Consider the following 25,593-nt stretch of genomic DNA (forward strand, 5'->3'; position numbering starts at 1 on the left):
TGTACATAAATGATTGAGATTTTATTAAATTTGCATAGAAATGCTTGCCTTTATATATTTAAAGTCACTTATTATTTTGTGTTATATTGTGAGGACCACAAAAATTAATTTGGATTTTAAAAAAAATATTAAAGCCAACAATCAGAAAAACAGATCAGGAACAGGTCTTAGAAGAAAACTTAAGAGAGCTACATGGATAAGAGGACATTACCAGGTCAGAAGTGAATTTGCCTGCCCTCTAAATGGAAAGAGGTTGCAAGTCACTACCAATTTTATATGAAAATTATTGGTCCTGTAGTATGATTATAGGACAAGTCCACCCCAACAGATTCTTGGTTTTTTTTTAAATAAAAAGAGAAAAATCTAACAAGCACAACACTGAAAATTTCATCAAAATCGGATGTAAAATATGAAAGTTATGATATTTTACAGTTTTGCTTAATTTTCATAAAACAGTTATATGCACATCCTGGTCGATATGCAAATGAGGGAACTGATGACATCACTCACTATTTCTGTTGTATTTTATTATGTGAAATATGAAATATTCTAATTTCGTCCTCATTGTCCTGTGAAACAAAGTTTTATTTTTCCCTTAACATGTGGAATTATTATTTTTACGGTTCAGGCAAGTTTTTCCTTATTGTCAAATCTGTAAAATTTGAAATATTGTATAATTCAAATAATGAAATACAAAGAAATAGTGAAGGACATCATCAATCCTCATTTACATATCACCGAGTTGTGCAAATGGCTGTTTTGTGATAAATAAGCGAAACTTTAAAATATAACTTATTTTGAATTCAATTTGAATACTAGTAACATTTTCAGCATTATGCTTGTGTGATTTTTCTCTATTTATTTAAATCAAGATTTTTTCAGGGATGGACTTGACCTTTTAAAGATAAATGATTGGTTATTGGTCTGATTTCATTGACCATTGTGTATCATCAAACGTAAAGGTCGGCTCCACAATCAATCGCTAAGCCATATCTTATTTGGGCCTAGTGTACTTGTCTTCTATGCTGAATGAATTTCTTGTTAATTTCTCTCTGTACTCATATGAGAAATGCTATTCCTTTCCCATTTTGAGCGAAATCAACAGTTTTTGTTAAATATCTCTTTTATCACTTTATTGCCAATGTACAGCAATGTGAGGGGTATATCGGTGTCAGATCTCAAGACTAATATTTGCCAGAAAAAAATTGCCTTGAAAAACTGCCCCAAATAAATAAGATCTATCCCATTCAATCCATGAATTTGCAAAATTCAAAACTTGTAATTTTGTTCCCTTTTTTGTAGTATTCACTGATTTATACATTTTATATTTCTGTTTTGATTAAGAGTTTAACAGTTAATATCAAGGTTAACATTTCTTGAAGGTCACCCAGAAGAACAACAGTAAAAAAAATCCAATGGATATCTTAGTTTACTATTGTATCATTTTTGGTGTCATTTCAAAGTGTATATGCCAGAAAGAAAGAATGAAGGAATTAACTACATATAAATCCTGATTCATGATTTATTATTCTCTTTGATTTAAACTGGCATAGCATATGTACATTTTACCGCCAGATAAACAAAATTAAAAGAACTGGTGAACAATTACAGCCGAGAATACTCTGAAATATAAACATTTTCCCATTGCCATTTCTAATCTCTAAATTGGTCAGATGTACATATACTGTCTGGACACACAAATCTGGGTATTCATTCTTCATGCATTTTCTTCTGGATGACTCTGTGTCTTAGTCGCAAGCCTCGGTATCCCTCTCCCCTGCCAGACCTATTATTTTGTACATATTAATGAATTGGTTTGTAATATACTGCAGTTTGATTTAGAGAAATGAAATAGAACATTCCTTACCTAGTTTAAATTATTTTTTGAGAGCTCCAATATTTTCTGTTGTGTACATGTAGATAATTTGTATTCTTTGAAATATGAGAAAGAGGTTTATTGTTGAACAATTAAAGCCAATTTAATGAAATGTTACGGGTGTTTGTATTTTTATACATTGACTTTAGGAATTGACACTTGCGATTGCAAGAACACACGCAAAAATGCCATTCTCTCTCATTGTTGATTGCATTAGCAGATGTTGAATGGACAAAATGCTTACAGTTCAAAGATACTTTCAGTATATAGCTTTGACCTAATTTGATACAAATACTTGAAATTAACCATGCATTATTGGAAAAATATCAAAATTCTTTTATATCTTCTAGGTAACTTTTTCCTATTCTATTTCATTCACTTCATGCTTAACTTTTCTAACAGTTATACAACTCCCTCCCTACCTATTGTTTGTTTCTCTTTATATTCGTTTAATGAGCAGAAGTCCTGATTTATTTATATATTAGGTATTTCAATAGGTTCATTTAATTCATAGTTCTTGACCCCCTCCATTGATTATGACTTCGTTGGTCTATTGATTGATTGATAGGTTGGAAGATTGATTGATTGTTCTATTTGGTTGGTTGATTTATTTATTTGGTTAATTGATGGTTGATTGGATGGTTTCTTCTTGTTACAGGTTGCATGAGTTATTATGTGATTATTTGATTGATTGGTTAATATTGGTTGATTGATTGGTTCATTGATTTACTGATTGATTGATCAAGCGGTTTATTGATTTGTTGGTTGATTGATTGGTTGATTAGTTCGTTGATTGATTGGTTGGTTTAATTGATTGATTGGTTTCTTTATTGATTAGCTGATTGATTGGATAGTTGATTGATGGATCGGTTGGTTGATTGATGGATGGATATATTACTAATTGGTTGGTTAGTTGGTTGATTGATTGGTTGGCTGGTTGATTGATTGGCTGATTGATTGATTGGTTGGTTGATTGATTGGGTGATTGATTGATTGGGTGGTTGCTTGATTGGTTGATTGATTGGTTGATAGATTGGTTGCTTGATTGATTGATTGGGTGATTGATTGATTGGTTGATTGGTTGGTTGGTTGGTCAATTGATTGATTGGTTGGTTGGGTGATTGATTAGTTGATTGATTGCTTGATAGATTGGTTGCTTGATTGATTGGTTAGTTGGTTTGATTATATATAGCTCATTGATTGGATAGTTGATTGATGGATCGGTTGGTTGGATGATTGATTGATTGGTTGGTTTATTGAATGAATGATCAGCTGCATGGGGCTCTGAAAGTGGGCCAATTGACGTTCCGGGAATAGCTACTTGACTGTCCACATGATTGTGTGAATACCTTATTTTGTTGTGTGAAAATGAAGAATCAATTAACTGCAATCATTAATTACGAATACCCCTCCCTTTTCTATAACAGGCTCTTTGCTTTTCGATGGAGCAGACGATTGGAAAATCGGATATCATGGCCTTACGCAATATTTTTCCAAGCGGGGGGGGGGGGGGGGGGGGGAGCAGTGTAAACTTAAAAAAAAAACTCGAAAGCTGAGCTTGTCATTGAGGCGCTTTTGCATTTTGTAAAATTGAAGGATTGCGTCCATTTGGTTAATTTTGTGAAAATGATCAGTAAAAAAATGTAAGTTTTCAAAATTTTCGGGGGGGACGACTGCCTCCTTGCCCCCCCCCCCGCGCTGCAAAGGCGACCATGTTTGAAATAGATCCACCCCTAGGGTGTTTTGCTTATAAACCTTTGGTTGAGTGGGTCGTAAGTTAATGTATTGATCAAATTTATCAAGTTTGATTGATCAATCGATAAAGGTTGCTGGAATACCTCGGGTTTGATTTTCTATGTTTTTATTCTTTGCCATAATCACATTCATAATGGGCATTATTTTTCAAAAAAAATTCGACCATAAGACGGCGCCCTTGCAATTAGCTCTAAAAGAAACACAAAGCCAAACAAAAAAAAAACACTATGCAATTTCCGGAAACTGAAATGTCAAGTAGGCCTATACTATAAACAGAAACATACATAAACATTCTGCAGTGTTTGAATATAAAGATAATGGATTACAAAGATTTTAGATTTTTTTTAATCATTATGAAATACATGACTTAATTGAACCTATCATTATACAAATCAAGTATTGGCCTGTCTTAAATGATGGGTAGAATGATTTGGTGCACATTTCTTCACCCTGTCTTCGTCTTTTCCCTCTTCTACTCCTCCTCCTAGCTCCTCCATTTCTTCTTCTTTCTCTTCCTCCTTCTCTTCTTCTTCTTCTTCTTCTTCTTCTTCTTCATCTTCTTCTTTTACTTTCATCTTATTCTTTCCTCTTCCTCTTCTTTTTTTCCTTCTTCTTCTTCCTCTCCTTCATTTGATTTAATACATACAAAATCTTTAATTTAGGCCTACATTAGACCCTTCTTCTTTTCCTTTCTTTCTTTTCTCCTTGTTCTTGCTTGGCCATGGAATATTTTGATCGAGCTCAGAGACCATGGCCCAAGCTCCATTTGTACGCCACTATAGGTGTGTGTGTGTGTGTGTGGGGGGGGTAGTCTTTATGACCGAATTTTAAGTAATTTTAGTATATTTACAAGACAAGGTCCTTCATAAGTATAAGGCGAGCGCGAAGCGCGCGAGCTAATAAAAAAAAATGACACGGAAAATGAGCCATTTTGAAGTTTCTTATCTGTTTTAATGGTTATTTCTCTTCAGTATAGCCTACAGATCATTAAATGATAATTTTTATGTTCTCCGCTTTTTTAAAATCATAACCTGAATAAAGAAAATTAACAAAAATGAAGTGATATTCAAAAGTGTGGTATAACCAGACCACATCACATGTGCTTGGTTGCGGACTCGGGTGAATTAAAAAAAAAAGTTATCATGATTTTTTTCTCTATCCACCTGTTCGTAATAAAAATGAATGGTTTCATAAAACAGTAATAAAAATATGATTTTTTTTGAAAAACAAACAATCTCAATAGTAATTTATAATGAGAAAATATGATAGATATCCCTACCATCATCATACTATGGTTATTATTATTGTTGTTATTATCATTATTATTATATACTAGTCATATGATTCATCTTATAAAAATATTATGATGTTCAACCTGGAATTTTCGGGGAATATACCACAGGAAATTCCCCACCTGAAATATCGGAGGGGGGGGATCCCCGTGATCGGCACCCGCCATGGAGTGGTTTTTAGTTCTGTACTTTGGTAAATGTTAAATGGTGGTGATTTTTAAGCTGACTGCTAAGAAAGCAAGAATGTTTTAAGCAAGCAACTGTAGGATCGTACAGGCCTATTGCCGCGTTTATCATGTTTAGATTTAAGTTTTCCTTTTTTGGGGTTTAGGTTTATCCTTATTGTATTCCAAAAGTGTGGACATGTCATTATCATTTTTGGGAGGATATCCAATATGTAAAAAAAAAATGAGTGATGGGTGTGTGTGTGGGGGGGGGGGGGGGTCAGGGAACCACCCACTTTTTGAGCAGTGATCATCACTAAAGAAAGAGTATTGATAACGAAGAGTGGTTACTCTCAAACTAGCTTGACACGCGACGTTGTATGACTACGTGGAAGCCCATGTACACGGAGCAAGAGCAAGATGGAGATACGTTTGACCGAAGAGTAATCATTGGGAAATTAAAAAGGGGGAATCGCAGGGGCATCGTGATTGCTAATTTGCTCCTAAGACAATCATATCTGCTTTGCAGAAGAATTTATATTAAAGATAGGTTTGATAATAAATAATGCACATTGTCATGGGCCAGTTATTATGCATAAGCGACCCTAAGCGATAGGCGTTACACGAAAAGTTCCATGTCGGACGTAGTTTTATCTGAAAAGTAGGCCCTACTGTTTTATCCGACAGTCTCTATGGTAACAGTGCCTCTTGGCCAATCACAATCAAGAAAAAAATTGTCGGACGGAAATGTTGATAAGACCATGGACCTATAATAGGTCCGTGATAAAACGCTTTCCAGATTACTATTATTATTGTTACTACGGGGCTGCATTTTAGAAATGATCACATGAACATAAATAGAGATAACAGAATTAATTCAGAAATAAATTTTATAAATATAGCACAAAAATATAGGGATAAAGATAAAAAAAGGAATAGGCCAACTATTATAAGCGAAAGTTATAAATGAAATAAAACCCCACACCAAAACACTAAAATTATAATTAATGTTAATATTATCATTAACATCATCATCATCATCTTCATCATTATCATCATCATCATCATCATCATCATCATCATCATCATCATCATCATCATTATCATCGTCATCATCATCATCATCATTGTTATTATTATGAATATTATTCATTTATTCGTTATTATTTTTATGGGGCGGGGACAAGAACTTTTGTCCCAACTCTCTGTGGAACGTGGAACCGTTATACCGTGCCAAAGGGGTCTCTCGAGCTACGTAAGTAACTACGTGTTCTATGTCCTACATAATGAATTTGCTTTGCGGCATAATAACCGAGAAAACGAAACATGGCGGAAGACGGACCAAAACCTGTCGACATTGACACGAGTCGTTTAGACTCCAAGAGACAAACTCTTGACGATGCTTACGCTGCTCCTGCCAATTTTCTTGAAATAGATGTCTGTAATCCTCAAACACATGGTATAGGGAACAAAAGATACACAGATTATGAAGTCAGGATGACGGTAAGTAGCACTGGACTGCGGTGGCCAGGCAGTGTTCCCATTTTCAATTTCAGTGCAGTGCAGTGTCCCGTGAGTTCGAATTGAGCTGTGTTGCTTTGAACCCATCAAAAGAGGCGTGATCCACGGAGTCGAAGTGAAGTGATGGTTCTGCATGCATGCAGTTGTTGCTGTGTCCTGTGTGGCAGCCAGCTGGTGTCTGTTGATGATAATGAAATTATACTTACACATGACTTACGATTTAGATCTACAACATGTTGTAGGCCTACTCTCACTCAGTTAACACCTCTTTCTTTAACCATGGAATTTTATTATTTGTAAACGCTCAAAAATGGCCAAAAACCTTATTCTCAGCTGTGAGTGTGAAAAAACAGGTGCAAAATGAGATATGAGAGAATTTTTTAGATGTATCGTGATTCCAAGGTCACACTTTTATGAAACGATCCCAATGTAATTTTATTAGATCGTGATACCAGCCAAACCCTTGTCCTTGACCTACAATACATGTACTTTGTAATTTCTAGCGAATTTGACTTTGGGATCTTGCCTTCCGTCTGGTATAGTGAGTGATTGTATTACCGACCGGCCTTGTATTACCGAACGCGCGCATCATATGCGTCAGAAAATAATCAAATACGCTCAAACCTTTGCAACTTCCTTCCAAAGGGAACTTAAATAGAAAAATGATGAAAAATTATCAAAAACACAATTTCGAAGTCTTTATATCCTCAAAACAATAAAATATGGTCAAAATAGCTCATGAGTGACTTTGTTTACCCAACTTTTCCCATAGAAAACACACGTTCGGTAATACGATACCTTTTCAAGTGACCAAAATATTTCACTTGCGAAGAGGCGTCCGATTGGAAGCTGATGTTGTAAAAATGAAAAACAATTTCGGCAAAATTTCTGCATATTTATATTTTGTAGGTATTTGTGTATTTATGGTGAAAGTTTGGTGAATTTTATTGGAATAATGTGTTTGATAAATTCATGAAAAGTGTTCGGTAATACGATCCACTACCATACTTACTGTATGAGTTTGATAAATTTGTGAACTGTGAGATTTTTTTTATTGAAAATCAACCTCATGATAATTTTTAGAAAGTGGGCAAATTATGGTCGCTCCATAATTTGTGCATGATCGTTTTGCAATATGGAAGACTGTCTCCTATGACGGAGATTATCGCCAATATCACCAGACTGACCAGAGACTTTTGTATTTTAGAATGTGTGTATTATATCCAATTATCCAGTTACTTTGGATATTCTTTTGTTTATATTTTCTGCAAAAGGATTACCTTGATGGCAAATAGAAATGTGATACTGATAAGCAGATTCCTCATAAAAATTACCCCTTTTCACTGTGACTGTCTACTTTAAAAATTCATCGTCAACTTTTTTTCATTTGGATTTTTGTTGTCGCCCACACACAAAACAAATGGGCTTCTGACCTCAGTGAGACAAACTTTTGGTTGGAAAGATTACATTTTTGTGGGTGTTTTTGTTCTTCAAATAGTATATAATGGGGTGTCCAAACTTCGCAGACTTAAAAAATGTTTCAGGCTTAACTTTGTTCAAAAGATATTCACAATTTATACAAAACCAATTCAAGAAATAGTTACCACCATGACGGCAAGACCGTAAACTATAAAATCATTGACGAAATTGTGAAGTAGGTCAAGGGGCTTTGCTGGTATCGCTATCTCAAAATTCTATTCTGATCGATAAATGTGCGCTGTATTGAAAAAACTTTCTGAAAAAGTGTGACCTAACTTCGCGGACCAAAGTTTTTGTGGGGATTTAAACAAAAACTCAAGCTCAAAAGGTAAGATATTTATATCAGATTGACAACAAAATGCTATAGAATCATGCAGTACCACATTGAACTCACATTTTTGATGATATCTGTTTGCAAAATGATGATATCGTGATGCTTGTTGACAATTTCAGATTTCTTCGGAATGGGCGCTAACATAGACAAGTTTGCCGATCGTTTGTCAATATTTTCATGAATACTGAACTCATCTTAATGAAACTTAAGACAAAGGGTTAATAGAAAGATTAAATGAGAACAAAGTTTGAAATTTAATATTTATTTTATGAGTAATTTGGAGGGAGAGATTACAGGAGATCCCGCCCGCGCATGCGCAGTCATCATTCAAAGCATCAAATATGACTCCTGATAAAACAGCAAGAAAGATTAAACTAAGATGAGAACAAGTTAGAGCTAATTTTGCCCTTGAGTAATGGGAGGGAGTGGGGGGCCTGTAATCTCTCCCTCCAAATTACTCATAAAATAAATATTAAATTTCAAACTTTGTTCTCATTTAATCTTTCTATTTTATTTCGTAATTCTCCTGGAGAAATTACAGGAGATTTCAAAGCTCAGGAGGCATATTTGATACCAAAATTACACCAAGTCACAACCCTGGTGTGAACACAACATAACCTCTACAACCGAGTATGAGGCACTGCCTAACAAGGAGGCTGAGAAGTCACTTTTCTGATCCAAAGCGTATGATAGAGTTAAAAGTTTTCTCATTAGTCCATCCAGCCTGTCTGAGATAATAGCAGCGATGGGAACTTCTGACCTCTCAGCTTCTGACACCGACGCAGCCCTCGTGGATTGCGCCTTATACAAATCAGAGTCTATACCCCAGCTGCAGCTAGATTTACTCGTATCCAAAGGGAAATGGTTTGTTATAAATTTACTTATCCTCACATGAGGCTTCTGATAGCTGATAAAAAGGAACTTTTTATGATCCACTCAGACGTTCTGTTCTTCGAATATAATGTTTTAGATAATCAAGAACACACAGTCGCTTATCTAGAGGGTAAGCTTCCAATGTCATATCTTCATAATGTATGCCCTGGTCTATCTTGTTCAGTAGTTGACCAAAGCAAAACGTAGCTCCACTACTAGTATCTTTAAGAGTCATATGCTCAATGTTTAACTGATGAAGCGACTGCACCCGCTGCGCTGAGGTTAGTGCCAAGAGGGTGACAATTTTTAGGCTCAAGAGCTTGAGGCTAAGGGTTCTCTCAGGTGCTAGCTTAATTCCTTAAATGGTTCAACACTAATTTAACGTCCCAGATATGTTAGTGTACCTGGGTTTGGGTGGTCGAAGTTGAAAGGTTCCTTTCATAAAGTGGTGCACTAATGAATGAGTTCCCACTGTAAAAGGACCATCTAAAACTAAAAATTTAGACAAGGTACTTCTGTAGTGTTCAAGGTACTATAACCAGCTCCGTGTTCACATAACTTGTAAGGAACTCCAATAAATGTCTTGATGATTGAACATAACTCCAACCTTTGTCTAAATAAAATTTTTCCATTTTCTTATGTAGATACAGCGCATAGGGACATGCTATGCTACATGCGCTTTACAAGAATTGAGCATTATTATTATTATTATTTATTTTTAGTAGAGTCTCTCCGTGAAGACCTTATGATCTCCGTGGTCTTTTTATTCAGTCTCTTGAAAAGTTTCCGGAGATCGTGCAACATATACATCAATGTGATCTCAAAAGGGGTGAAATTTGAGAAGGGTAAAGTTATTAACCTTTTCCTCCTCTTGAATTCTACAGGTTTCCCTATAATTTGGATCAAGGGAAGCCACGATTATGAGGGCTAATATGGGACACCTAGCAAGCCCGTATATCTTTGTCATTCAGAATTTTCTGCAAGCAACTTGGCATGAGACAAAACACGTGGGAAGACATAAAAATTCAACTTGGCCCAGTTTAGAAAAAAGAATGCATCAACCAAGAATGCACTAGGATCGGGTTGCCAAGAGACATACCTAGGCAATTGATTATTTAGTCGAGATGCAGATAAGTCAATATCTGGTGAGCCAAAGTAAGGAGTATATTGGTTAAAAGCTTGTTTATCCAGTGTCCACTCTGTCCTATCATTGAATTTACGAGACAGCTTGTCAGCTACTACATTTAGCTTGCCTGGAATATAAGAAATAGACAGCCAAATATTTCTCTCTAAACACCATTTACAGATTGCATTTGCAATTTCATTACAACTACATGATCTATGCGTAGTAGGATATGGTATTTTTCATAGATGTCCAAAAGGACTTTAGTCCGAAAAAGGCTGCCAGTAATTCAAGATAATCAATCTCATTATTCTGAGCTTTGGCAAGCTCCTCGGCATGACATCGCCCATCTTTACTAGAATTTAGCTCTATACATGTAGTTTCCCATCCCGAACCGCTTGCATCGGAGTACAACTCCAGGCATGCCAGGTGCGGTTCTTTACTCTCAAAGACGATTATACAATGTGCAGGTTTGCTATCCACCATTCAAGATCGTACCGAGCTGCCTGCGAGAGTTGCATGGGTCTATCAAAATGACCTTTGTTAATTTTCAGTGCTACAATTTTGTCCAATTCCAAAGCCCGATAGAAAAGAGGGCCATATTGGACAGCAGGGAATGATGGTACAGTTTTTTTTTTCCCAATTGTTCTGGAGACTGCTCTAATACTAGGCAAGTTAGTTTGGAGGAGGCCTATAAGCAACACTTTTTAACTTCATTTACCTTGTCAGAAGGGAGTGTAATGGACATATTCACTGAATTAAGGACCAATCCAAGGAAAGTAATTTCCTGTAATGGTTTGAGTACCGACTTATCAGGGTGAATAATAAACCTAAGCTCTGATAAAAGGCCAACCATGGCATCAATTGCCTTCTGTACTTGGGCCTTATTGTTACCAATAATGATGGTGTTGTCATGATCACCCACTAAAGTGTGGTTTGCTTGGTGCAGTGTGGCAAACACTGGTTTCAAAATTTTGGTAAAGAGCCGTGGTGCAGTACTCAAACCATTTGGTAAACATGTAAATTGAAAAAGCGTGTCTTGCCAAATAAATCTTAAGTACTCTCTATCTGAAGGGTGAACTGGGACCGAAAAGTAAGCATCCCGGAGGTCCACTGAGGCAAGAAAACAAATTTTCTGACATTGTGTTGCTGTATGTATGCTATCCATCTTAAAATGCTGACAGCCATACTTTTTCAGGTCAGAAAGATCCAGAATAACTCTTAATTAGCCCAGTATTTTTCTTGGGCCGAATAAAAATGTTGGACACGAACTCTCCATTCTCATGGGAGCATTGTTCAATCACCTTTTCCTCAAGTAAGTGTATAATTTCTTGATTTTAATTACTTCAACTGTTCTGATATGAAAACAGTGTGGGGGTAGTGAACGGTATGGTTTAATAGATAAATTTTCAAACTCTAATTTATACCCTTCAACAGCTGATAAGATGACGTGATCAGAAGTAATATTTTCCAATTGTTTACAAAATGCCTCATTCGGCCACCAATAGGAAACTTTGAATAATCATTGAGTTAACTCGCCTCTTCAGTAGAAGTAGTTACTTTGTTTTCTTCCAAGATGCACCCTGCTTTGGGGGAAAGGGGCTGTTGAGAGGCATTCTGCTCTGCGAGCCTGGGTTCTGCCACTGGTCATGACCCTTGTTCTTGTGTCGTTTCCACTGGGGATGCCCTAAAAAGGACCCTATGGTTGCCTGACCACAAATCATGTTGGGCTGATTGAGCCCATCCAGATTCACGAGTACTGGTTTTATTCCTGGCATATGGGTGATATGTGTGAGACATGCTTGTCCTTCAATTGGCCTCTCATCATCCCTGCAGCTGCCCACTCAGGTCTTTCACTTGCTTAGCAAGATCATCTCCAAATAAGAACTTGCCCACTTGGGAAGATTTTCACAATTGGTGTAAATTTCATATTCATATCAGGTCTGATAAGACGTTTCCTTGTGCAATTTAGCTCAAAATTGGTATTGCTGAGCAAAGCGAGGCAATCTTGTTGAGCTTCAGAAATATTCTCTGGGTCTAAAGATTGCATGAATGCTGTCAAACCTCTGGTTAGTGAACGTTGATTTTTTTGTAGTTGCAGGTTTCCTTGTCTAGTTAGGCCTACTTGTTTTAGTTTGATCCCAAATGGGAGCATTAACTCTTGGCATATCGACCAAGGTTATCAATTGCCGTGCCCCATCTCTTGGGGCTGGGCAAACTTAGCGGCTAATGCCGGTATGCCTGGGCCTTAATTGGCCAACATCACATTCACCTTCCCCCCTCTCGAAATCTGGAGCTTGTGAATTGTCATCATTGACATTGGTCACATGGACCTGACTTGCGTGGAACTGTATTTAAGAATTCTGATCATCAAAACCATTATTATCATCGTAAAAAGACAGCCTCAGAATATTATCTTGATAATGGCTGACCTATGCCTGGGGAGTAACTGGCTCCCTGACTAGTTCTGAAAAGCCTGGTTCTCCAGTGCTTCAGTCAAAGCGATTCTAATTTAGTCTCTCCTCAAACTCAGAGTTTGAAGTTGAGGGGGAAGGTTTATTCTTTTTGGGCTTGGCTTTGTTGGTGTCATATCGGTTCCTATGCCCGAAGAGCCCGACGGAGATTTAATATCTCCTTTATCTTTATGTTTTTGACAATTTTATTGGGCTTGGCTTTCAATAGTGCCATATCGGTACCTATGCCCGAAAAGCCCGACGGAGATTCAATCATATCCCCTTTATCATGAAGTTAACTGTATTCGACGAAGTCGAATACGAAGACTGTTGATGCGACGCTGGTTGCTGGCTCGTGGAACGGGTCCCTGCGCCCGGCTTCGCCGGCGTCTGGCCCGGTGGGGAAACCGCACTCCGCTGCGACTGAGTCGCCGGCGGGCTGGTACCCACATTCAAGAAATCACGAATCATAATCGTATTTTTGTCATGAAGTACTCCAATTCGAACCCAATGTCGATATCAGAAGGAGGTTGTAATAGAAAAGAGCTCTAGCGCATAATTTCCAGCAACCAACTCGAAGAAGGGGAAGAAAAAGCAATTTTTATCTTACCCCAAATGGCGGAAAATGACTGCCAAAATCAATGCTGCGAACGTAATGACTGCGCATGCGCGGGCGGGATCTCCTGTAATTTCTCCAGGAGAATTACGAAATAAAATATTAGGTCGCTTTTCACGTTGATGTCAGATTTTAAGGATATTGGCTAGTTTTTGAGATACATGTAATGACCGTCTGCGAAGTATGGACACACGCAAAGTTTGGACTCACTGCCATATGGTACTCTCTGTCCCGCCTGCAAAAAAGCAGAGTTAGCCGGCTTATTGCGGTGCTAAGAGATGCAGAGTGAAACGAAACTGGGCTAAGGAAAAGTGGGGCTAAGCATGAGCCAGTCACAGAAGTCGAAGTTGCACGTTAATCATGCTCAGACGCTCTGGGTGGAAAAATCATCATTATTCATGAGCATCCGCGATCTTATGGGGTTAAGGTGTTGTTTACCCCGGCTAAGCAAATAGTATGGGGTTGAGATTGGAAAAATTACATGGGGGCTCAGGGGAAATTTGACCCCAAAATGCCCTACAGAGCCCTCAAAAATTAAAAAAGAGCCCCTCAAATTCACATAGGGTCCGATGTAAAATTTAATAAAATGTGGCAAATTTGGTCGAGTGAACTCAAAAGTAGCCCCAGAATTTTTTTTTTCCTCCTGGTAATACGGGATGAAACTAAACAGAGATAGTATGGGGTTAAGGATAGTCCGGGGTTAAGGATAGTATGGGGTTAAGGAAAAGCAGTGTGAAAAGCTTTTTAAGAGTAGAACACTTATGGCGAAAATTAATTTTGGTTTGCCATGCTTTTCATTTGAAGAATAACGAGCATGTATGTAGATGATATAAGAAAAATCTCTGGCTCTGTGGAGAGTAAGCATTCGTTAGTGAATGTTTTTTTTACTCTCTAGGAGCCTCCTGGCTAGCCTAGAGGAATCTGTAATGATATTTTTATCATTTGTATTGTCATCATGGAGCCTAAACAAGGGGGCTATAGACCTGTGTGTCGAACATTGTCAACAATGACAGATTTCCCTCAAAAATCCACATCTATCACATACTTTTTCGAAAAAAGAGAATTAATCCTGTTTTTTCACCTAATAATGATGCGTATAAAGGGATAAATTGAAAATAGGCAAACTGAGAGGTTTCTTTATACTTGACTGATCACTTTCTTGCAACTCCAAAATCTTCCCACTTTGCATAATACAATGGGCTTAACCTTTGACTCGGTTTGTGATGATATATCAACGACGGCCTACACTATGAGGTGCTGTTTGTGGAACACTTTATAGACAAATTATTATTCATCATATTTATTTACATGATTATTTACAACTGAAATCTGTAATTAGTCTGGCCCAGAATCTTACAATTTTTTCATCATTATTTTCTTAATGACCATAGACGAATCTACCAGTCTTCAAGCAAAAAGAATCAACGGTACGGCGGAGATACAGTGACTTTGAGTTTCTCAAGCAAGAGTTAGAACGAGATAGTAAAGTAAGTTTGTACTCTGAAATAATTCTATAAAACAATGTATTTGTAATATCCTGAAAGTTTGTCCATCTATTGGTAGTGTCTGACATTAGACTATCAACAAATCATTCCACTTGAGTACCACCTACTTTAAAAAGAAAACAATTGTAATACCCCAATTTGGAAATGTTTACACTGCATGTAGATGAAAGTAGTCATGAAGAGCACATGGACTTAAATACATATAGCTAGGAGGTTTGATTTGAAGAGATTTGTTTCCTTTTTAACTAGTTTCCTTTTTATCTGTCTGAATACCTGGACACAATCACTTTACATTACAACTTGAACAATGTTTTTTTTTTTTTAGATTGTTGTTCCACCGTTACCAGGCAAAGCTCTTGGTAAACAACTTCCATTTCTAAAGAAAGGAGACGGTATATTTGAGGACGACTTCATCGAGGACCGGAGGCAAGGTTTAGAGGATTTTATTAATAAGTAAGTGCTGTTGAAATATAGCGACATTAAGCCCGAGTCAAACCGGGTGGTACGCCAGTGACCGCCTGATGATGGCGGTCACCGGTGTAAATTTGTCAAGACCAATCAACCGACGTAATGAAAAAATACAAAAGAAATTTGGTGTAACCAAAGGCTGAGAATATCAACCACTTTAAGACATATATTTCCTAATTTAGACCTTTATAAGAAAACTTTGGCATGATGCTATAGTTCTGAACTTTTAATCAACCAAGTAGAGCTATGAAAATAATGGCACGAAGCAGGATTTCTCAATTTTCTTGCTCGAATTTATTGGCTCGTATCTTGGAAATCTCGTTGCGTGCAGCTATTTGTTCTGTTTGCGAGCAAGGAATGTAGAGGATGTAAGCACTCTGCGGCATTTGCGATCTACATGTAGTTCAGTGTTTGCGATCCAGGCAAACAGAACTAAATATCTGCGCACATGCACAAGGATGATGACCACACTGGCCGTTAAATTCAAGTAGAAAATTGAGAAATTTTGCTTCGTGCTATAATTTTCGTAGCTCTGCTTGGTTGATTAAGGTTCGGCAATATTACCGGTTTATTATCATGTGAAACTTTTGATATACTGTAAACGCTGTTATTTTCGCAGGATTAATTTTTCGCGCTTGGTGGCTTCAAAACATATTCGCCTGTTCTTGAATTCACGCTGCACACTCCATAATCAGAAAGTCATTTCCTTCTTCCCCATCTGTGAATGGTCTTGATTAACATTTCAGCGACGAAATTGTATTTTCTGATCATAATTCTACCTCTAAAGTGGCGTAATTCAGCATTGTTTGGATCCAATCATGAGCTTTTGTGACATTTAGTGCAACTTTTTTTGTGGGGTGGACATCAGGGAAGGCAAAACGGAGGCACTGCTGGCTTATTAGTATAGACGGCCGAGCACCCGGGGGATAACTGTTACGGCTATTCAAAGTGCATGGGATCAATCAACAAACCTGGGCGATCGACCAGACGTCTTCTTAAAAACGAAATAGATCTAAACACTCACCAATCAAACAGCAAAAGCAACTTATATTTCAACTAAAATCGTGATTTAAATACCGATCTGCGACTGTTAAAAAAATGATCGCATTGCTTCGGAACAAATTCCGCGATGCATATGATTTTAGAGCTAATGCTCCTTAGGTCAAATTATGCAATCTCTTTGACAAAACGATCCATGCAATTAAACCATGGTTCAAAACTTGCATTATAATAGATGCTCATAAATGTGCGCTCGCCGATCTTGCTGCGAAATCCGCGTAAAATTTCCACTTTTACAGTATAGGCCTAAAGTGGTTGATGATTCATAATCTGTGGTGACACTGAAATGACTGAATTTCTTATGTTTTTGTTTATTTTAGCATCAAAAGTAAGCCCAAACCTATTGAATAACGGACTATGATTACAGTATTTAAAATCTACAAAATTAATTTTCCCAAAAATATGATATGAATGTAATGAAGTGAAACTACACCAGCATATTCAAATTTTGATAGTACCATTTTCGATTTTCAAGTTGTGGTTAACATAATGGCAGAGTTACCATAATTGTTGAAGTTCCAGGGCCTGTTTTATATACTCTTTTTCAGTAACTCATGATTTTTGTTCCTCACTAGGCCTGCGCTAAAAATGGTCCGCACCAAGCATTAAAGATTGCTTTCAGTTACTACAGCAGAGCTGCGCTACTTTTACAATCGTACGTTAAAAAACTTGGGCACACTGGCCAAAATTTTACAACTTAGTACGGGACTGGTCTGGATCAGCGAGTTACTGAAATAGGTAGATAAAACCATAAGATAAAGGTACCTTTGGCATTAGTGACCGACCATGGAAACTTTCATTGTGATTGGCTACTCAGCCCTGTTAGTGGTTGCCATGATGAAACCAAAACCAAAGTTGTAAGTCCTTGTAAAACTGTCCCTGGTATGGAATGGACCCCCTGATCCATGTGATTCATTTAACCCACTATAAGCCTCATTCGTGTTCATTGAATGCATACTTGAACATTCATATTTAAAGTCGGAAGTTGCAGCTATCCTGTCATTAAATCATTGAAACGTTTTGTCCCTTGCAGGATTGCGGGACATCCGCTTGCCCAGAATGAGAAGATCCTTCACATGTTTCTACAAGACAAGGTGCTGGACAAGAAGTATGTACCAGGCAAAGTCAGGAATACGTAACCCCCAACCATGTGCACGATACAAATACACAGGCCCAAACAATTACTCCACCTGTATGAATTACTTGTACAAGAAACCTTCAAGAATTTGATTGGACTCTGACTTTATACCTCAGTCACATTTGCTCTATGGCGGCCTTATGGCGAGTCGAAAATGGGTGTTTTAACATTTTTGTACCAGCTACATACAGATGGTTTGAATAAAACAGCGAGTCGAAAATGGGTGTTTTAACATTTTTGTTCCAGCTACATACAGATGGTTTGAATAAAACAGCGAGTTGAAAATGGCTGTTTTAACATTATTTGTACCAGCTACATACAGATGGTTTGAATAAAACTGCTATTGTCGACTCGCTGTATGGCTGCCGTGGGGGAAATGCGACTGCTGCATTAGGTTTTTAGAGGTGCAATCAATCGCAACTCTAAAAATCATGCGCAACTTGATTTTCAACCAATCAACAGTGCGCATTTGGGACTAGCGATTGATTTTTTTGACTTGCGTTTAAACGTAACTCTTTCTGCAACAGACCCCAGATGATGACCCCAACCATCTTTTCGGCTTGCGTTGGTTATGTTTCTCTCGCTATCTTACTTTTTAGTATCGACTGATTAAATTGCATTTGATTGGGGATATTCGGGATCCTTCATAAATGATATATTTGCTCATGTAAATATAGGAGGGGTTACAGTATTATGCAGGCGCGTATCCAGCATCAGATCCTACAAAGCATTTCATCTGCCCAGTTGTCTGCGGACAATAGTGACTCTATTATGGTTTTGCATGGGCCCATACATTTATTTGTCATAGTTGATGCTGAATACGCTAGTGTTATACCCAGTGAAGTGTTTCAAATTAAAAGGCCTATAAACCTAGTCATGAGGCCTGCCTATTTGCAAAATAAATACAAGTAGTCTCTGGACATTCATATCTGCTCTTATGCCTGGAATACAGAACAAAGTTGTATTAAACCCAGGTACTAGATATTTCATTAATTGCACTTCAAAATATTTGATTAGCCACTTTTTGACAGTTCATCTGTGTATGTATATTATGTTGATAGCACTTATAATTTTTTTGCAATGCCGAATCTGGTCTCATGACAATTTAATATTCCAGTGGGAAATATGCAGATAAAGTCGGACATTATATAACCTAATCCTAACCCTCTCCCTACATCCAGGGGCCCTGTTGCAGAAAGAGTTGCAATCAATCGCAACTCTAAAAATCATGTGCAACTTGATTTTCAACCAATCAACAGCGCGCATATGGGACTTGCGATTAAACGCAACTCTTTCTGCAACGAACCCCTGATCACATACACCATACCACCACCCTATTAATCTCTAACCCTAAGTTTGTATCCAGTTGTATTACTATTTATCTGATCTAATTGCCACTTGGTCAAACTATCCTTTCATCTAGTGATCTGGGCCGCCCTCTTACAAAGAATTACGATTAATCCAATCAACCACAGCTATGGAAAGCCAACAATGTCAACATCTAAAATACATGTTTGTTTAGAATATTTTCCAGATATGATGTATATGTATACTCGTATATTCTTAACTTTTGTTGAAAAATTCACTATGATTCTCTTTGTTTACAAAGGACATTGTGCAAATTTCCTGAAGAAAAAATGACGACATTGATTAATTTCCAAATACTTGAGGTTGATCGGATCAATCATAACTCTTTGTAAGACGGGACCCTGGTCTTCTACCTTTGACTTTGTCTACTTATTTTGCTCTTGAAAAAAATTGAAGTTTTATTTATGTACAGTTCTTTTAATCATACAGATTATTAAAGTGGTTTTACTGTAAGTGGAAATTTTTACAGCCTAACTGGAAATAAGAAAAATCATGGTAAATCGCTAAATGGCAATTAGACAAAATGGTTAGATCAGTTGTTGTAGACCAACTAGGATTAAACCATGGCGGGACGAGACTTGGATATTAGACCTAACAGGTCCCAAAAGCGAATATGGAAACAAAATTACAATTTACCAGACACTTGTCTTAAAAAAAGAGAGGAAGGCTTGAGTAACTGTATCCTCTAATTGTCTGAGAAACTGAGAATATTTTTATTATATAATTTCATCTTCAACCAATGTAAATGCCAACCCAGCACTGCACATTTTTTCATTAGATTTGAATTCACACACCAAATTTATTTTTTTTAATACTCTGAGTGCACACCCAGACCAAGTTTCTAGATTTTTTTTCTTTTTACTGTAGTGTATTTATTTATTAATGTAATTTGATTTGTTCTATTATAATCATTTGTCAATGGTGAAATAGAGAAGAAACTTATTTTTGTACAAAAGCACTTGCATCAGCTAGCTGGAATTCTTTTGCCTCTAATTCAAGCACTCACTTGTTGATGTAAGCAGTGTAATGTACAAATACGAACGGTTGTTAACAATGTATAAAAAAAAGATGATTATGCATAATAGTGTTTATATATCAGTGTGAAATGATTATGAAATGTGTTATTTTTCTCTAAAAATGTATATTTTGTGTGTTGTGGTCGGTATATCATGATTAATGTACGTCTTCAAATTCTGGGTTTATTTTTTTGTGGAACTAACGTGTATGGTCACTTTCTCAAGACATGTAAATGTATACTTTGTATTAAAGGGATGGTCTGGGCGGAAAATATTTACATCTAAATAAATAAGAGTAAAATTCACAGAGCAAAATGCTGAAAATTTCATCAAAATTGGATAACAAAGAACAAAGTTATTGAATTTTAAAGTTTCTCAATATTTTGTGAAAAAGGTTATATGCACATTGTTGTGAATATTCATTAGGCGGGCTGATGATGTCACATCTCCACTTTCCTTTTTCTTATGTTACGTTACATGATTGTTTCACTTTTTCTGTAAATGTGAAAATGACGTGTCCTCATTATGCTGAGATAAGTTGCGGCCATAAATAACTAATGCACTTTAATCAGTTGTCAATCCAATTGTTTTAGTTTTTGGTAGAAAATGTTTTTAATAAATCAAATTTCCTACAAAAAGCAATTGGGATATGACATCAGCCCACCTAGTGAATATTTATATAATATTGACTGGCCTTGAGGGAGATACCAAATATATTTCCAAAACTAGTCTCATATTGCCCCGAGTCGCAGACGAGGGCAATATGGGTCTAGTGAGGGAAATATTTTTGGTATCTCCCGAAAGTAACGCCAGTCAATATTATTATTATTACCTGTTACCTCTTTCTGGTACATTAAATTAACATATTGATAGATTATATAACTAAATTGTTGGACTTACCTTGGTCAAACCTCTAGTGTCAATTCTGCACTTTACCATTATGACGTACTTACAAGTGCTCGGATCCAGCGTTGTCTTTATTATGACGTATATTGTTGGTGCGCGGATCCTTATGAAGCGTATCTCTATACGCATCCACAAATGCGCTGGGGATTGATGAGCTCGGAATACGGATATTATGGACCGCTAATTATTGTATGTAGGTGTAGTAGGAAAATTACTCTTTTCGGGGAGGAGGGGTGTACGATTATGGTCACTCGTCATTCAGCTGATCGCTGACCGAGCCATTGTGACGTAGTTTATGTTGAGTTAATCAGTTAGACAGACAAAATACGCGTTTATATCATGTCTCTAAAATGCCTCATTCAGGTAATAATCATGAAGACATGCCTAGAATTGTTTCACTGCAATAATGCAAATCCTTAAAATTCAATAACTTTGTTATTTGTTATCCAATTTTGATGAAATTTTCAGCATTTTGCTCTGTGAATTTTACTCTTATTTATTAAGATATAAATATTTCCATCCTGGTGGGTGTTTCATAAAGCTGTTCGTAAGATAAGAGCGACTTTAAGAACGACTGGTGATCCTTTCTCTTGGTAAATGGTATACACCATTGGCGATGGTTTAGCGCTTAAGAAAGGTTCACCAGTCGTTCTTAAAGTCGCTCTTATCTTACGAACAGCTTTATGAAACGGCCCCCCGGACCATCCCTTTAAGTACATGCGATGGATCACATGACATTGATTTTGACTTGATATTGATATCGGCAGCAGTATCAAGGTTTACGATGGATTGCAAATAAAAAACATGGAATTCGACATAGAAAAGGCAAAAAACATCAGTTTTGCATAAACTGGTCTAAAATTTTCTTTGACTTTGACTTAATGCAAGACTTTCTGTAATCTGTAAATATTCACAGTGATCTTCAAACACCATCATTATTCCGTCTTTTAAAATTTTTATTCATGAAAGTATGCTTAGTCAATATTTTAGTACATGTACTGCCCAGCAGTGAGATTTCAAATTAATGCCTATAATTAATTTGACCAATCAGGGATCGAGAACCCTCACTTGTGGTATATACATGTATTGTGAACCACTCCCCTTTAGATTTGAGGGGTATGTGTGATATTGAAATGAATATGAATTAGACATCGTAGAATGATAATAGTACATGTACATTATTTGTTTTATATCCCTGTACCTGCTGCTTTCATTTAGTTCACTTTCAGAAAAAAAATCACATTGTAGAATATTATACAGTTTTGGTTTCTACGTTGCCTTTGTATTTAAGAAACTCTGCTATTCTAGTATTTATCCTCGTATTAGTGCTATCTATACATTGCCTTTTATAATGATCTGAATTGGTAATATTGAATGGAATTTAGGGTTAAAAAGATGTAGCAGACGTAATATGAATTTTTTTTATCAAACATGTTTTATTATGAAAATATTGAAATCTTGACTCGTGTACTCCTGCCATTTGAAGATACATGTACTTGCACATGTAATTGGGGTTATTGCAAGTCAGCCATATATCAATTCTGTATGAATTGCGAATAAAGAATTGTATTAGGAGTTCAGCTCATTCATGTAACCTTCACGCAAATTTGCTTTTTAAAATGAAATATTGACAGACGTGTTTATCAAAATTATTGAATGAACAATAGCCCCTTTTAAGTTTTGTACCTCTGCGTCTGTTGACAATCTTGTAATAAATAAAATCTTGTACATGTTTGTATGCGAACTTCTTTGGTGATATTGTTAAATAGGACGTGTTACTCAAATTTATGTTTGTCTTTTCAGTTAAAAACGTTATTCGTGGAATACTTGAAAGTTTGCATACATGTAGTCGTAAGTAAAATTGAGTAAATTCTGTTAATTAAATCTTTAACCTGCCATTGTATGCTTATTTAGATTAGTCAGTTTGCATATGTATGAAGAGAAAGGAGAGAGAGGAAGAACGAGAAAGAATGAGGTAGAGAGAGGGGGAAGGGGAGAGATTGGGTTAGGTTAGGGGGTGGGGGAGTAGAATAAGGACAGGGGGGATTGTTGACTGAGAGAAAAAGATGATCAAATTACTTGATTAAGAGCTTTAATAAAATGTTTTTTGAAAAAAGGCATTTGCTTAACTTGGGACTTCTACAGTACATTCCAGAAAAAAAAGAAACTGGGATTCCCACATCTTTTTCCTTCAAAGTAAATTAATCATACGTCATTTTCATCATCGTACAATTTAATTATTCATCTACATTTAGACGCCTTATGTGCGATGAATACTTCATGTATTAATGAGCAAGACAAGTTTGAAATTTTAATGTGTACATCAGGTTGGGCAGAAAAATTGCACAAGATTAGTTCGTGATACAACAACCGTGCTTATTTGATGATCGTCTCATTAGCATTTCCTAAGTTTCTCTTGCTGATCCCTGAAGCGAGAGTGATCCAGATTAACGTGAATTTCTGCGCAAATCATTTCAAATAGGCCTCAATATTCATTGTTTGTAATATGCCATGCGTGAATGATTTGCTAAGCAGTTGATCTCAAATTAAAGATGAGATCCAAATCTTGTTAACCATAAGTATCAAATTCATAGTTAACGTTTAATAATTGTGAAATCTCTCTCTGAACGGTTTTCCTCTTTTTTGTTGGATGCTCCGTACAGTGCTCCTGGGTGTTTTGCAGAGTTGAATGCGAATTAGAGTTGCACTTCAATTTACGTTTGCATGTGGCATAAAAGGCATTACAGCATTGGTCAAATCATATTAAGAGGACGCGCACTACTAAGATTGTGCCATTGCAAACCATGTGATGTGCATGACGACATTTAAGCATGACTCCTAAAGTCCTCCTTTACTCTGTGAAACACCCCCCTGATCACTTTGTTCTATTGTTGGGTCAGACTGAACTTGAAATGATATATTAAAGAGACTAAAACTTTACTGACCCCCCCTCCAAAAAAAGTGTGCACAACTCCAAGCCATTATTCCATGAATGGCCATATCCTACTCTTTCATGATGCTGCCCCAGAAAGGGTAAAAATTTAAGAATTTGAATAAAAAAAACACAAATTCATGTAGAAATCCATGTTTTATTTAAATATGATACAATATATTACAATTATAACAAACATCCAATCAACATTTACATGAATATATATATATATAACCAATATCTTTCAAGTTTTTGTACAATTACATTATGTACATGAAAGCTTTCAGAGAACTATGAATTCCTCATACTACCTCCCAAACATTTGATAATCTTATACTTTGTAACTTTAGAAATATACATGGAGCATATGGGCATAACGAAAATATTCAAGACCAATGAAAATCACCCACAATCAGATGAATTTATTTTATTCAATTGTGTAATTTCCAGTTAGGCAAGAATACCCACTTTGTCTAATGTCCATTAGGTTGAAAACCTCTTAGTCTCTAGGAATATCTAAACTGTTTTACTTGAGCACCAAATTATTCCATCTCATCATTATGTATTGCAGACCGAACAGCAATTGGACCAAATCGATATTAGATTAGATGATCTAAATTCACAATGATGGTTTCTATGGCATATCACAAAATCATGGACGATGAAGAATTCTCTATTAAATGCGCTTCAGTCAAGCATGAATTTAGGGGCTCTTTGCCAAAAGTGCCCATTCTAAATAGGACTTTTCTTAGCATACGTCATGAAAATGCGTAATTATGCATAGTCCATGCATGGTTTTTTACCATGGTTCAATGGAAATCTATGTGATTTCAGGCCAATAGATTCAGCCAATGTGGCATTACACAATCTAAGAGGCAGCCCTACTGCTTTCATACCAAGTAAATATAAACCAGGCTTACAAATGTGAATGAGGCCCCAGCCCTTTCCAGTCATGAATGAGAACACCCTCTTCATGATAAAATAAAGTTATAATTTTTGTGAATACTGCCAGGGATTGACATGCAGCACCTTTTAACCTGTATCCAAAATACAAAGGAAGACACAACTGGTAAATTGTGGAGGCCCAAATATTATGGATCCTCAGAACACTTAACTATTAGGATTGGTATCCTGATAATTAAACCTAGTTTTAGCCCTATCCTAAACAAGAATTTCTAACCATGCTTCTATGGAAAGCTGGGCTTCATAATATATGAGGTAGTCACAACGACTAAATAACTTGAACATGACATGTTTCCTATTCTAATTGCTTATGCCAGCTTGGCGTTGATGCGGCAGAAAGCTGCAATGCTCGAACTTCAACAGGAGTTACTTCTACAGAAGAGAAAACAGAAAAACACTGGGTATTTTTTATCAGAATCAGATGAAAATTTGAAGAAAGGCATGGAGTTTCTCAGTTTTGCATTATTTGGATGAAACTGTTGTATATACATCAACAATCATTTGCCACCTAATGATTTGATTTGACAATTCCTGTCATTTATCAAATTGAATTGAACATCATTATTATCATATCTCCTTCAGAAAGAAAAATATAGCAATGATGACCTTAGAAAATGAATAATGTGTTGAGCAGAGAACTGGAATATTTGTTATTTCATTAAATAAAATGCACAGAAAATGAGAAAACCAATAGAGTGGAAATACAAAATGAGCTCATTTCTTGCATACCCCTAGTAATTTGCATATGAATT

The 25,593-nt window shown here is 36.4% G+C and overlaps 1 protein-coding gene across 1 annotated transcript; it reads left to right on the forward strand.

Annotated features, from left to right (window-relative positions):
* Window positions 1-6,359: 6,359 nt before the first annotated feature.
* On the forward strand, window positions 6,360-19,666 carry LOC121413752 (sorting nexin-12-like). The gene is made up of 4 exons (XM_041606689.1): window positions 6,360-6,590; window positions 14,878-14,973; window positions 15,317-15,444; window positions 17,552-19,666. Exons 1-4 carry the CDS (start codon window positions 6,414-6,416, stop codon window positions 17,655-17,657), a joined length of 507 nt encoding a protein of 168 aa, XP_041462623.1. The 5' UTR covers window positions 6,360-6,413; the 3' UTR covers window positions 17,658-19,666.
* The last annotated feature ends 5,927 nt before the right edge of the window (window positions 19,667-25,593 follow it).

Source organism: Lytechinus variegatus, chromosome 4 (assembly GCF_018143015.1).
Source record: "Lytechinus variegatus isolate NC3 chromosome 4, Lvar_3.0, whole genome shotgun sequence".
NCBI lineage: Eukaryota > Metazoa > Echinodermata > Echinoidea > Temnopleuroida > Toxopneustidae > Lytechinus > Lytechinus variegatus.